Genomic DNA, 14,685 nt, shown 5'->3' on the forward strand with positions numbered 1-14,685 from the left:
CTCCTCCTGCAATCTCTCGGGTGACATAGCCCATCCCACCACCTCTGAACTCCACCACCTCAATTCTTTTCCGCGTATGGATCGAGTCAAGGATCTTTCCCAACACGAGTGACCTGGGAAGGGAGGGATTTGAACCTGGGACCTACTACCTCTGAGCTTCCCCATAGAAGAGGCTGCTTCCTAAGGGATGGGAATTGATAAGCCTGCTTTGGTTTGGCAAGAGGATCAGAGCAGAGCTGGGGGGGGGGCTCTCTCCCCATTTCTGCCCCCCCCCGTGCCCTCCGCACTCACCTTCCTAATCCAGACTTTCTCTCTCTTTTCTTTTTCTTCATAGGTCATCAAAAGCACACCGAACCCCACCCCCACCCCAGATAAAAGTCTCCACTTTTTTTTTCATCCGTCTCCCCCCTTTCTCTAGGAAGCGAAACTCTATCGCCTTAACCCCTTGCAATCCAAATCAGCATCTGGGAAAGTTCCCCCCTCCCCAGCGCAGGCAGCTTTGCCGATCATCCTTTTTGTGGTTTGGGGTGCAGTGGGGGGGGGGCAGCCCTCGAAGCCGGAGCAGCTAGGCTGCAAGCGGGAGGGGGCAGGGGAATAGGGCTCCCTCCCAGTTTCGGGCAGGGGTGTCGGTGCCCCCCCCCCCAACTGGATAGCAAAGCACCTTTCATGATCTGGAGCAATTTTTTCCCCTCTTTCCCTACAAGAACCAGAAATGGTTAAAGTGACAAAACCGCTTTTCCTAGAGAGGCTGCAAACGGGGAGGTGATCGCCTGAGTTCCTCCTCATCCTCCTCTTTTCGGGATCCCGGTTCTCTTTCGGAGTAACGGAGAGCGGGAGGACTGAGGCTGGAGCCGGACCGGGGGACGCCTGGAAGGTTAAGAGCTACGGGGCGGGAAAGAGAAGGAGCTCCGCCAGGCTGGGCAGCCCTGCAGGGTGGGGGGTCTCTCTGGGTCCCAGAGGCAGAGCAAGCCAGGGAAGGAGGAGGCCAGACTGGCAGATTCTCTCTTTCCGGAGAAGGGTTGCCAGCTCTGCACCCGGGCCCTTGAACCGAGAATGGATCTGCAGGAAGGACCAGGAGGGGATCTGGCAACCCTACCCTCCAGGCCGGGAACAGATTCCCTTGTAGATCTCTGTGGATCTCTGCTAAAAGCTCTGGAACGGGGCCAGCTGGGTTGGTTGGCTGTTCTCGTGCAATGAGATGGGGAGAGGCTAGAGCTGGACACATGGTGACCTCCCTCTCTTAAGAATCTTCTTAAGAATCTCAGGGGGAAAGGTGGACTGTAAACAAACAACAACAATAACATTAATTATAATTTTACTGAGATCCCGCAAGTGGCTAAAAGCCCCTCGGAGTCATGGAGGGGGTTTATTTATTTATTTATTTTATTTATGTTACATCTGCTTTTCCTTCTGAGACTCAAGTCAGATGACCCAGCGTAAATTGCTATGATCAATGGATGGGACATCCAATAAACAATGCAATAGGCTTTCATTGTCTGTTTTCCTCCAAAGAATCTTTTCCCTGTTATAGCAAATGGAACTACTCTGGAGCAGGAGGAGGTGTGTAAATACAGCTCAGATGGGAGCGACATGGCAGTTCCCCTTTGGCTAGGGGTGTGTATGTGTTATGCTGGGGAGGATTCTCTGTGGCCCCTCCCAGATATGGAAAAGCCTTCTGGGGGCAACCAGGAGCTCTGTGCCTCCCTTGGCTGCTTTAGAAGGCTTGTAAGACGGGACTCCTCAGAAGACCTTTTGTTTCCTCAAAATGGCTGCTCATAATGCCCTCGACAGATAGCAGTCCTCGCTGAAGATTTTCTTTTACTAGTTGAATTAATTCTGTTGTTTTTGGAAATTTTTTTGCTTGTTATTGTTGGGAGAAAAACTGGCTTATAAACGTTCAGAATTGTATTGTATATAGGGGATAATGGTTTCTCTGTCTACAGAGAAACACAATTTTCCTGGCAGGCTGTGGCCTTCCTGTCCACTTTGCTGGTCTGTGTGTGGTCAAACTGGCTGATGCTGGCTCATTGGTCTGACCAGTTCTTGGTCTTCTACACATGACCCTATGCATGCTGGATCAGTGTTCACCAAGAAAGGATTGGGCAAGAATATGTACTCGGGAGGTGGTGCTTGAATTGGGATGGATTTCTGTGGGGTAAAAGTGAAGCTGGTGGTTAAGAATGTTCTTTGAATCCGAGAGATCCCTAGTTCAATCCCAGGCACCCTCCAAAGCCAGACCAAATAACACAGTTGAAAATACTCCGGCAACTACTGCCAGTTAGAGCAGATGGGTGGAGTAGGTGGCTTGTAGAGAATAGAGGGAAAGTTCTGATTCCAACCTTTAAAAGAATTTCTAAACATTTTAATAAGAATTTTCATGTATGCATTTAATTAAAAATTATGTATATAAAATCATATTAATGCAGCTTTACCTGTAATGTGTATATGACCAGTAGAAAGCCAAATAGAGGACAGAATACCACTTTTATCTGTTCTTTTCCTTTCCCAATTGTCTATGTTTAACAGAGAGAAGCCTCATCTAGAACATAGTAATTCACAGCCACACTTTTTTAAATAGGAAAAACATCACAGAGCAATTGCCTAATATGAAAATGGAGGAGCAAGGCACTACAACAGAGGAGGCATCAACGGGGAGAGCAAAATCCCCTCACATCCTCCAGGCTGGGAATATTGGAGAATTCCTTCGAAGGAGATCAGGAGATCTGATGACACAGCGAGCAGGGGAGGGTTTCGTCTCCCTTGCGCAATGGGAAGCCCAGTGGCAGGAGTTCCTTAGGACAGTGGAGAACCCGCACTCTGCATGGGGAATCTCATACCTGCCAGATAAACGGTCACCCTGGAAGGATACAAAGGCTTTTCTGGCCTCCTTTGAGGAAGTGGCAAATGCCTGTCGGTGGGCCAAAGAAAAGTGGGCAACCCAACTCTTGCCAGCGCTCAGCGGGGAAGCCAAAGAGGCCTTTAATAGTATAGATGTCAAAGACAGAGAGGATTATGGGAAAGTGAAGGCAGCCATCTTGAGAGGGGATGTCCTGAGCCGAGAGAAGCAGCGTGAAGAGTTCAGGCGTTTCAGCTACCAGGAAGCCGAGGGCCCACGAGGGACTTACATTCGACTGCGGGAAACTTGCCGTGGGTGGCTGAGAGTGGAGAACCACAGCAAGGAGCAGATCCTGGAGCTCTTGATCCTGGAGCAGCTGCTGACCGTCCTGCCCCCAGAGATCCAGAATTGGGTGAGGGAAAGTGGCCCTGAGAGCTGCTCCCAGGCAGTGGCTCTGGCTGAGGAGTTCCTCTTAAGGCAGGAAAAGCAGGTGAGGCCCTCCTGCTTATGGGTCCTGATTTTGCAGGTGAGGCATTAAGTACCATCTGTAAGTTGGACTGTGAGAGTCCTAAAGATCTCCTCCAGTGCATTTCAATGGCTGCTGACACGTTTGGGGTCTTTTTGGTGATGGCGCCTTCCTTGTGAAATTCACTGCCCTAGGAGTTTACTGTGACCGGCTTATTTCCTATGTTTAAGAAATCTTTTTTGAAAACAACATTCTTGAGAGGGAATCAGTCTATCATGAAAGGGTCTAATTGATATTAATGACTTGTTCTTAATTGTTCTGCATATTAGTAGCACTTGCAGCCTGTTGCTTTGTTTTCATGTAGTGGTTAATTTTTTTTTATAGTTTGTATTAAAATGTCTTGTGAATGTGTTAAGGAATTAAGATATAAGATAATCAAAAACTAAACAGATTGTCGGGTTGAACCCTCCTTTCTCCTGAGTCACCTACAAGAGACCCAGTCTGGTTCAGGTTGTTTTTTGTTCTAAAATGTATTGTTCCAAATTTCTGTATTCCTGCAGGAAACTGTCCTGATTTCTCCCTATTACATACCAATTGGGGCTTTTTTTCAGCTGGAATGTGGTGGAACGGAGTTCTAGAACCTCTTGAAAATGGTCACATGGCTGGTGGCTCCGCCCCCTGATCTCCGAACAGAGGGGAGTTGAGAGGGCAATCTCAACTCCCCTCTGTCTGGAGATCAGGGGGCGGGGCCACCAGCCATGTGACCATTTTCTCCGAGGGCAACCCACTGAGTTCCACCACCTCTTTTCCCAGAAAAAAAGCCCTGATACCAATGAATCAGGTCTGGTCAGGGTGGGGCACAGAACTCTCCCCTTTGTTTCCTTCCTATTTTTGTCGCTCTACCCTGAAAGGTTCCTCTCTGCTGTTGAAGGTGCCATTGGAGGAGGCATCTGAGAATGTCTCCAAGGCAGGCCAGGATCCATCTGAGAGGGAGTGGAGGCAGCTCTCAATGTACATCAAGAAAGAGGAGGATGGAGAATCCAACCTGTTGGGTAAGGAAGGAGGAGGGGCCTCCTAGGGCCTGAGATCTGGGAGGCTTGTAAGCTCCTTCTGAGGCTGAGCTCAACTGTGGTTCTTTGGAGGCTGCAGCATCCTGAAAATCTGGATATTCTAGGAAAAAAGGAATGCTAATGTAAGAACACCCTACTGGACAAGGCCAAAGGCCCATAAACTCTTTTATACACTGGTCAGCTAGATGCCTCCAGGCCTCCCCCCCCCCCCGCCCCGCATGAGTGACATCCTTTCCAAAAACCATGGGGGTCCCCTTTGAACGGTGGGATTCACTTCACAGAGTCTTGGTTCCCCTCTCAGCCATCCTCGCTGGGTTGGTTTTGGGAGGCTGAATGGCTTCTCATTGCTTTTTTCACAACCACGAGGAAATTCTCTGTACAGTCACAGGGTCAGATATTATGACAACTTCTTATATTTAATCATCAATAGCAGAGAATCAAAAGACATGTACAGCAAGTCAAATATGAAATGTGGGGGAACTTTTTTCTTTGAAGTTCTTACAAAGAGTCCTAGGGAGGGAGAGGTAGACTATAAAAGCAGAAGGGAATGGGTGGAAAAAAAGATTCAACTAGTTGCTCAGTTGGGGGAAAGAAGTTCTGACAAAGGAAATACACACCCATTGAGATACACCCATGCCTGAGATGTGGCTTGGTTTCTTGTGTGGGTGCTGATTGGGTGCTGATTGGACCGCTCTCTTCATTCTCACAGGAGATGTAGAAGAGATGGTTGGGGAGCTCCAGGGGTTCTCATCAGAAAAAGTGAAGACTGAACAGGCTGAAAGAAACATTAGGAATCGAGATGGACCACAGAGGCAGGAGGGAAGCCACACAGAAAAGATGAGGGATAAACCCATTCCTTGCCAAGGAGGGGAATTCTGGGAAATCCCAGTCCAAGAAGAAAGGTCAACAAAAAAAAGAAGGAACAAAGGCCCCCATGCAAACCAGAGAATCCACTCCAGGGAAAAAGAAAACACAAGTGCAATGTTTGGAAAGACCTTCAGTCAGAGCCCAAATGTTATTTCTCGGGAACAAATTCCCTCAGAAGAGAAACCATACAATTGCTTGGAGTGTGGAAAGGGCTTCAGTCGGAGAACAGCCCTTGCTTCACATCAAAGAAGTCATTCAGGTGAGGAGCCCTTTAAAAGGTCAGGCTGCAAACCAAACCTCTCTGTTGCAGCAGGCATTCGTGAACTTTTGAAGTGTCTGTTAATGTACAACTGGAAGAAGACACTGAAATATGTTGAGTGTAGATAGAAGTTCAAGTGCAGATCAGACCTCCTTGCATGGGTCCTAATGGGATTTCCCTCTTTATTCCCACAGGGCATAAGCAAGAAGAAGAGGAGGAGGAGGAGGAGGAGGAAGAACTGTATCAGTTACTGCCAGATAAAGCCAAGAATGAAGAGGTCAAAGGAAACTCCAGGAATCAAGATGAACGGAAGAGTCAAGAGGGAAGCCACATGGTTGAGAAGACACATCAACGTATTCCGTGCCAAGGAGGAGATTGCTGTGAAGTAATTCACGTGACAAAGGAAATATACGGATGCTTGGAGTGTGGAGCAAACTTCTCAGATCAAACCCAATATAATATCCATTTGCAAACACACTGTGGACAGAAGATCAACAAATTCTCAGAGTGTAGAAAGACCTTCCTTCACAGAGCAGAGTTCCTTAGCCATTACCGAATCCATGCAGCAGGGAAACCCTATACCTCCCCTGACTGTGGCAAAAACTTGTCACATGAATCAAACTTTATTCAGCTTCACAGGATTCGTTCAGGAGAGAAGCCATTTATCAGCTCAGAGTATAGAAAGGGTTTCTATGATGGAAAAAAGGGTAATGTACCTTTGCCAAGGCATGGTAGATGGAAGGCACATGAATGCTTAGAGTGTGGGAAGTATTTCAGATGCAGATCGGAGCTCCTTGAGCATCAAAGAACTCATACAGGGGAGAAACCTTTTGAATGCTCAGTGTGTAGAAAGAAATTCAGTTGGAGCCGCAGTCTTCAGCTGCATCGAAGACTTCACACAGGAGAGAAACCTTTTGAATGCTCCGAGTGCGGAAAGAAATTCACATGGAGTGCCAGTCTTCAAAATCATCTAAGAACCCACATAAAGGAGAAACCTTCTGAATTGTCAGACTGTGGAAAGAGCTTCAACTTGAATAGCGATTTTCAGTGGCCTCAAAGAACCCACATAGGGAGAAACCTTTTCGATGCTCGGAGTATGGCAAGAGCTTCATTCACAGATTCCGCCTTCAGCAACATCAAAGAATCTGCATGAGGAGAAACTGCGTAGCTGCTTAGCTTGTGGTGAGCTAAGCGGCTATGTGTCTTCTGACTATTGTGCAGATATTTCACACCTTAAAAACAACCGCATTGAAACCATATAAACACCTAGCATCTGAAAAGAAACCTTACCATAACCACAGAAACCAAACAAATGCAAATTGGGGACAAATGGTATAAATGCTCAGATTGTGGAAAAAGCTTTAGCCATGATGGAAGCCTCACACACATCTCACAGGGAAGAAAGCGAGGAGGTGTTCTGAGAGTGGAAGGAGATTCAATACCAGCTCTGTCCTCTTTAAGCACTGAGGAATTCATTCAGTAGAAAGCTCATGAACCTCAGTGTGGGCAAAAGCTTTAGGATAATTCCCAATGGGGTAAAACTTTACTATAGTTGGTTCCGAGGAAGATCTTTCACTGCCCAAGCACTGAGATTTCAGAAAGTAGTTCCTCAAAGAAGGGCCTTTTTAGTGCTTGCCCTTCTCTGTGAAACTCGCTCTTTAAGGGTATCTGCTAAGCTATGTCCTTTGGACGTCAGCAAAACTAGCAAAACCATTTCTATTTTCCTAATCCTCTGAAGAAATAGACAAGTTGAGGAGAGCAGATATCTAAAGCCTCTCTGCTGCGGGCACAAACATAACATGAACAGCCAGCATCACTAATTTACAACCATTTTTATCTGACAGTCTGACCTGCTGTGAGTTGTTCAGGTTCTCACAAGTCTGAAGCCCAAAAAAGTTCAGGCAGTAGGGTTGAAAGGAAAAGCTTGTCCCCCCTCCCCTCAATAAGTTCAAAGGGGGCAGAGCACCTTTAACAACGTACAGTATTGTGGAAATGGGCAGGAATCCTGGGAAGTGGTAAGTAAATGTTGTGGGACACAAATTCCCCAATCCAAGTGGTTTCCCACCAAACTCCCAGATTTTCCCAAAGAGCATCAGGAGGGAGAACAAAAACCCAGAACTGCTCTGCCCCGCCCCTGGGCTCCATCAGCTGGAAGTGACCTGATCTAAGCTCTGGGGGAGGAGGTCAACTTTCTCACCATGCGATTTATTTCAGGGCCAGGATTTTCCCACCTCTGACTTTTCACCTGGCCCTTGAATTCCTCCATGGAGATTGTGCTTTTATTGAACACACTGAGAAAATTCTCTTTTCATCTCTGTAGTTTAGTTTGGAAAGGTATCTGCCTAAGGGTTACTAACAGGCCTGGAGAGGAAAAAAACCTGTTCTGCCTCTTTCATAGAGGCTTTGTGGAGGGAAACAGGCTGCTGAACTGGCACAGACATAAATAACATCCCATGAAGCCTCTGTTAAAGGGACAGGACACTTTTTTTCTCCAGGTAGTTGATGAACCCAAACTTGGGTATCAATCTGAGAAAACAAAACTCTGCTAAAGAAGAGTTTTGAAGAGATTAGTATTTTTATCAGTTAATGCAGACTGTTCCCTTCTTTTAGCCATGTGGTTTTTTTAATGAGTTGGATTTAATTTTATGTTTAAAAGGTTAGTCCAGTGTGTGTGGTGTGTCTTTTTAAATGGTGTATACAGCTGTAGAAAGAAATCCTCTTGCAGGTTCTTGAGGCTGGTGCTATGACAGATCCTGGGGCTTGAACCCAACCCACTTTGCCCACATTCATGATGTGGGTCAGTCAACTTCAAAAGCCAGTGTTGGGTTATAACTGGGGTGGGGGTGGGGTCTGGTTTAAATCCACACTTGGTCTAGAAGCTCTTTGGGCGGCCTTCACGTTTTCAGACTAACATACTTTGCAAGCCTGTTGTAAAGATTAAATCTTTTGTGGAGTGGGAGGAATCCTTGGAAGAAATGTTTTCAATAGGTGAGGAAATCTTTGTGGGTAAATGGTACATCTTGGGCTGATTGTGTGCCAAATAGGTTTTTTGGCCATCATTTGAAGACCATCGTCAAACTTCTAAGTTCCTTTTTTCAGAAGAGTTATAGAAACCTCTAATGAAGAGGGAGCTGGCATCAACGCCTAGGTTTAAACATCTACTTGGGTTACCTTAGACAGGGGTATCCTTCTCTGCCAAGTAGCAAAGATAGTAATTGGGGGGATCTGCCTCTGGTGGTTCTGGTCTTGTCTGGCTGATCAGTCCCAGAGGTGGGGCTGGGCGACTCCTGCTTGTGACATGCCAAGGGGTCTGAGAGCTCTATTTTGTCCTCAGTGTTTTGGATTCTGGAAGTTCTGGGGCATTTTAAGAGTCTCAGAGGTATCTCTGCTGGAGTCTCTATTCAGGCCTGGAACGTGAGGCTCCTTGCAGCATTGGATGGGATCTTTCTCCTTGGTCCTCTCCCACTTTCAAACAGGCTCCTGGCCGCATAATTAACCTGGGAGCTGGAAGAATTACTGAGCCAGGCTGAGCAGAGTCACACCCTTCTGTGCACTGAAGTAAACTCTCCTTTGGACTACAGGGTTCAAGGTGGCTGAGAGCAGAGACAGGGGGTGGGGGGGGGAACATTTTCCAGTTCTTAATTTTGCTGCCAATTTTGTTTCCTTTTGTTTCATGAAAGTAATAGTGAATGGGTACCATTGCCAATACAATTAATGTGGTTCAAGTAAGATCTTGGCTGCCATTTTGACAACAGTGCAAAAACATTCATGCATTAGTTAAAGTGCTCCAGTACAGGCTTGAAAGCAACGTGAAATCTGTGTGTGTGTGTGTGTGTGTGCGCGCGTGTGTGTGTGCGTGCATGCGTGTGTGTGTGGTCGTCTGGAAAGATTTTGTTTCCCCCTCAGTATGGTAAAATGGTACTCCTCTGGAGCGGGAAGAGATGTCCAACTACGAGAAGATGTAAGATTAATGGTGGAGATGTTTGTTTAGAGATGGGCTGTCTCCAGCAGATACCAACTCCTGGGAAAAGCTTACCAAATGATGCCCTGTGGTACGCCCATGATACTGAAATGAGTGGTGCCTCCCCAAATGTCTGGGTAGTACTAAGAATTTCTCTTAACTTCCAGTTATAGTTGCCATAGATGAGAGTAGTTTCCCAATGCCGAAGCTCTTCAAAGCATACTTATGATCTACCGTGGGAGCTTATACCCTGATAGCAAAGTGGAGGTGCATAATGGGATAGCATCCCACGTCATGGAGGAACGCTGAAGAAGCCCATGCCAGCCTGAGCCAGAACTAACATGTGGATGCGTGCAGTGTAGCTGCACTGTGCGAGCGGACAGGAGAGCAACTGGGAAATGTGTAAATGCATTCCCTCGCCATTCATCTTGTGTAGTTTTGGTATGTGATGAGTGCTCCCTTCTGTTTTCAGCAGCCATTTAATGGCATCGAATACCAGCAGAAAGTTTGCTAGGGTTTTTTTTTAACACTTTACTTTCCTCTGGATTGCTCTTGGCTCTTTCAAATGATTTTATAGTCTTACTTAATTTAGGCTTAATTTGGCCCCAAATTAATCTTGATGCAGGATAATTAGCCAACCGAAGAGGTGGCTGACTGTTGCAGCTCTGGGTGAGTCACAGTTATATACCTGTCTCCTTCTCAGGCGGTATGCCCAAACAGTGTAAGTGATCAGAACCACAAAGATAACGGGCTGGAAACTTCTGTGTGAGAAACGTTCTTATTCTTTGACACTTGAAAATAGTTTTGGAAGGGGCAGTCGCCAGAGCACCTCTAATTTGAATTCCAAAAAGGTTTTGTCTATTGAGCATATGGGCTCTACAACAAATACAACACACAAAATTTATAAAAGAATTAAAATGTTTACTTTTTTAAAGTACATGCATATTTTCTGCTATCGTTACAAGGGAAGCAGAGATATTGTTGACTGTAAAAAGTTCACTAACATACCTTTGATGAAACACAAACATCAAATATCAACATCGTGCTCTCTCACTTGAGGAATCTCACTAAACCAACTTGTAGAGAGGGCTCCAGGTCTCCTGCCCTGGAAGGAAGTTGGATGGAGGGAAAGAGGATGGGTCTCATCAAGGGAAGCAACTAGAAAAAATGTGATGGTCACATACAGGCACAGGCCTTATGGTGTAATGTAAACCTTCTGTAGCTGAAGCTCTTCCCACCCTCCAAGCATTTAGATGGCTTCCCCCTGCCTGCATCTTCTGATGTCTACTGAGGTTGCTACTCTGAGACAAGGGCTGTTTCCACATGTTCCCCCCTCCCCCCAAAAGGCGCAAAACTTAATGGAATGGCGTGCCTTCATAACACGATTTTCCATCATGAAATCGCTTTGTGGCACATTTTCTTGTTGACATAATGAGCCAAGAAGCATGTGTGCATCTTGCTGTTTAGGTCTGTCTGTCATAACTGATGTAATAGATCTATTTGACAGGTCCTTGGATGATGCAAGAGCGAAGAAACAGCTTAGTCACCTCACCTGATGTGCTGGGATTGGACACTGGGGGGTGCTATAGATGTATATAAGCCAGCTGTGTCTGGTGTAAGTGTGGAGCTTGTTCCAGTAAGTGCTTGGTGAAGCGCTTTGACACTGAGAACAAAGTCTTGTATATAAGTCACTGTAAAATAAACTGTACATACACTTTTACTACTATAAGTGTGTGGAAGCCTTATTTATAGCTCAGCTACAGTTCAAACCACGCTGTGCCAGCACGCTGTGCTGGGTTATGGGCCCAGAACCGCGTGGTGGGCGTTGAAGGTTCGAGGAACTGTGAGCGGTGAACTCCTGAGAGGCTTGGAGCTGAAGGCTGTGGACGGTGAAGTCCAGGAGTGACTGTCCTGCACTGGTGAGGAAAAACAGCAGCTGGCAAGCTGTCCTCGCAGGGAAGCAGTGCGGAGGAGGAGGAGAAGGAAGACATTCTCCCAGGGCCAGTCCAGATACCAGAGATGGCTCAAATCCAAACAGCCCTGCTGGTGGAGAAACTCACGAATGAGAACTACCAGGTATGGTCCCTCCGTATGCAGCATTATTTGAAGAGGGAAGGTCTGTGGGTCTGTGTTGATAACCCTCCAGACGACCCCACGCCGGCAGAGGCAAACCCAGGGGTTCCAAGTGAAAATGGCATGGTAGAACGCAGTGGTGGTAAAATCCAAACAATAATGAAAGCCATGCTGACAGATGCAGACTTGCCGGTATCTTATTGGGCTGAGGCATTGGGAGCAGCCTGTTATGTCAGCAACAGGGCAATAAATGATATTCCCTACAGAGTTTTGTATAAAAAGGACCCAAAGCTCGGGTATCTCAGAGTGTTTGGGGTTAAAGCATGGGTGAATGTGCCTCTGAAACAGAGAAGAAAGGGGTCTGTCAGGGCAATTCAACATGTGTTTATAGGATATCAAACTGGCATGAAATCCTACAGGTTTGTCACAGCAGACAGAAAGGTTTGCTTTAGCAGATCCGCAAGCTTTAATGAACACAGTAGCTGGGAAAGACTCCATGGTAAGGAGGAGAAATCACAGGTGTTTCTGCCGTTAACAGAGCACAAAGAAGCTCAGAGTGGCAAAAGTCAGCCACGGAGTGTGATACATGAGCAGGAGGTTAAAAGGGGAGAGAAATCTCCTACACAGTCTCAGAGTCCTGGTATGAAAATTCCAAGAATGTCACAACGCTCCACAAAAGGAGTGCCTCCTGTGAGATATGGCTTTGAGCCAGATCTGCCGCAAGTAAATTTTGTATGGGTGCCAGAACCGGCTGACTATTAAGAGGTTTTGTGGCTAGATGGGTCTGAAAGAGAGGCTTGGTTCGCTGCTATGCGACAGGAATATGAGTCCCTCGTAGATCACAAAGTGTTCTCTCTGTCTGAAATGCCAGAAGGGAAAAGCCCAGTGGGCTGTAAGTGGTTGTATAAAGTGAAATATGACCCTAACGGAGGTTTTAAGCGCAAGGCTCGCCTTGTGGCAAAGGGATACTCCCAAATACCGGGGCAGGATTATGATTTAGTGTTTTCACCTACTATGAGGGGGGAAACCTTCAGAGCTGCTCTGTGCAAAGCAAGTGCAGAGGGCTTAGCTGTTTATCACTTTGATGTTGAAACTGCCTTTCTGAATGCAAACTTGGAAGAAGAGGTATATATGGAACAGATTCCAGGTTTTGAATCTGAACAAAAAGGTTGTGTATTAAAACTGCACAAGTCCATCTATGGGTTGAAACAAGCAGCACGGTGCTGGAATTTGTGTTTATCAAAGGCACTAGCTAGCCTTGGGTTTAGACAAGCAGAGGCTGATCCATGTTTATACACAAAGAAGAGTGGTAAGAAGCAATGTTACCCACTGTGCTACGTGGATGATCTCTGTTTTCTATGTAAGTCAACCGAGGAATTGGATGAATTCCAACAAGCAATAACTGGTGTGTTTAAAACAAGGTTTTTGGGACCTATATCCAACTACTTAGGTATGCAAATCACCAGAAACAGCTCGGGGTGTTTTGAGCTGAGTCAAAGCAATAAAATAAAACAGTTGCTGAAGCAGCATGGAATGTCAGAAGCAAAAGAAGTGCAAACTCCCATGACTGCTGGGTGTCTTAAGGAGCCAAGGAATACTCCTTTAGAAAATAAAACAAAATACCAATCATTAGTTGGGTCACTGCTACATTTGTCCTGCTGGAGCCGCCCTGATCTGGGTTATGTGGTGCAGTGGCTGTGTAGGCAGTGTGCAGATCCCGGTGACAGGGACTGGCAAGCAGCAAAAAGGGTGTTGCGTTATTTGAAGGGAACTTCTGAACACAGGCTTGTATTAAACACTACAAAAAGTACTGAAGTGGTAGCCTTTAGTGATGCATCATGGGGTAATGATGAAGGAAGGTCTACTTCTAGGTATCTTATACAAGTTCTGGGAGCACTAGTATGTTGGAAATCACAAAGACAAACAATAGTGGCAACTAGTTTGTATGAGGCAGAATTTGCCTCATTAAGTGATTGTATTCTGCAACTGGAATTGGTAATAAAGTTATTGGGGGATATGAATATCCAATGTCCATTGCCAGTGAAAATAAAGTGTGACAGTTCTGCTGCAGAGCAATTGGCACAACACCAAACAATATGTGCCAGAAGTAAACATATTATAATCCGTTACCAAAATGTACGTGATGCCATTCACAGAGGTATAGTATGTTTGAGTCACTGTAGGTCAAATGAAAATTGTGCAGATCTGTTGACAAAGGGACAAAACCAGGAAATGTTGGCTAAATGCAATGAAATGCTGGGTATCATGCCTCTTGTCTCAAGGAGGAGTGTTGACGTAATGAGCCAAGAAGCATGTGTGCATCTTGCTGTTTAGGTCTGTCTGTCATAACTGATGTAATAGATCTATTTGACAGGTCCTTGGATGATGCAAGAGCGAAGAAACAGCTTAGTCACCTCACCTGATGTGCTGGGATTGGACACTGGGGGGTGCTATAGATGTATATAAGCCAGCTGTGTCTGGTGTAAGTGTGGAACTTGTTCCAGTAAGTGTTTGGCGAAGCACTTTGACACTGAGAACAAAGTCTTGTATATAAGTCACTGTAAAATAAACTGTACATACACTTTTACTACTATAAGTGTGTGGAAGCCTTATTGTGTGTGTGTGTGTGTGTGCGCGCGTGTGTGTGTGCGTGCATGCGTGTGTGTGTGGTCGTCTGGAAAGATTTTGTTTCCCCCTCAGTATGGTAAAATGGTACTCCTCTGGAGCGGGAAGAGATGTCCAACTACGAGAAGATGTAAGATTAATGGTGGAGATGTTTGTTTAGAGATGGGCTGTCTCCAGCAGATACCAACTCCTGGGAAAAGCTTACCAAATGATGCCCTGTGGTACGCCCATGATACTGAAATGAGTGGTGCCTCCCCAAATGTCTGGGTAGTACTAAGAATTTCTCTTAACTTCCAGTTATAGTTGCCATAGATGAGAGTAGTTTCCCAATGCCGAAGCTCTTCAAAGCATACTTATGATCTACCGTGGGAGCTTATACCCTGATAGCAAAGTGGAGGTGCATAATGGGATAGCATCCCACGTCATGGAGGAACGCTGAAGAAGCCCATGCCAGCCTGAGCCAGAACTAACATGTGGATGCGTGCAGTGTAGCTGCACTGTGCGAGCGGACAGGAGAGCAACTGGGAA

At 46.1% G+C, this 14,685-nt stretch overlaps 2 protein-coding genes across 4 annotated transcripts in view; one reads left to right on the forward strand and one right to left on the reverse strand.

The window, feature by feature from the left end:
• Positions 1 to 14,685, reverse strand: part of LOC129328767 (zinc finger protein 665-like) — a 47,931-nt gene that overhangs the window by 14,659 nt on the left and 18,587 nt on the right. The window lies entirely within an intron of this gene.
• Positions 798 to 11,331, forward strand: LOC129328685 (zinc finger and SCAN domain-containing protein 2-like). 3 transcript variants are annotated; one of them, XM_054977911.1, is made up of 5 exons: positions 798 to 874; positions 2,579 to 3,326; positions 4,234 to 4,354; positions 5,082 to 5,498; positions 5,693 to 11,331. In XM_054977911.1, exons 2-5 carry the CDS (start codon positions 2,607 to 2,609, stop codon positions 6,649 to 6,651), a joined length of 2,217 nt encoding a protein of 738 aa, XP_054833886.1. In that variant the 5' UTR covers positions 798 to 874; positions 2,579 to 2,606; the 3' UTR covers positions 6,652 to 11,331. The 3 variants fall into 3 exon arrangements, with proteins under 3 accessions (XP_054833886.1, XP_054833885.1, XP_054833884.1); XM_054977910.1 differs by having other exon boundaries at positions 810 to 874; positions 2,527 to 3,326; XM_054977909.1 differs by lacking the exon at positions 798 to 874 and adding an exon at positions 876 to 1,560 and having other exon boundaries at positions 2,527 to 3,326.

The sequence above is a fragment of the Eublepharis macularius genome, chromosome 4, assembly GCF_028583425.1.
Source record: "Eublepharis macularius isolate TG4126 chromosome 4, MPM_Emac_v1.0, whole genome shotgun sequence".
In the NCBI taxonomy this organism is placed as follows: Eukaryota; Metazoa; Chordata; class Lepidosauria; order Squamata; family Eublepharidae; genus Eublepharis; species Eublepharis macularius.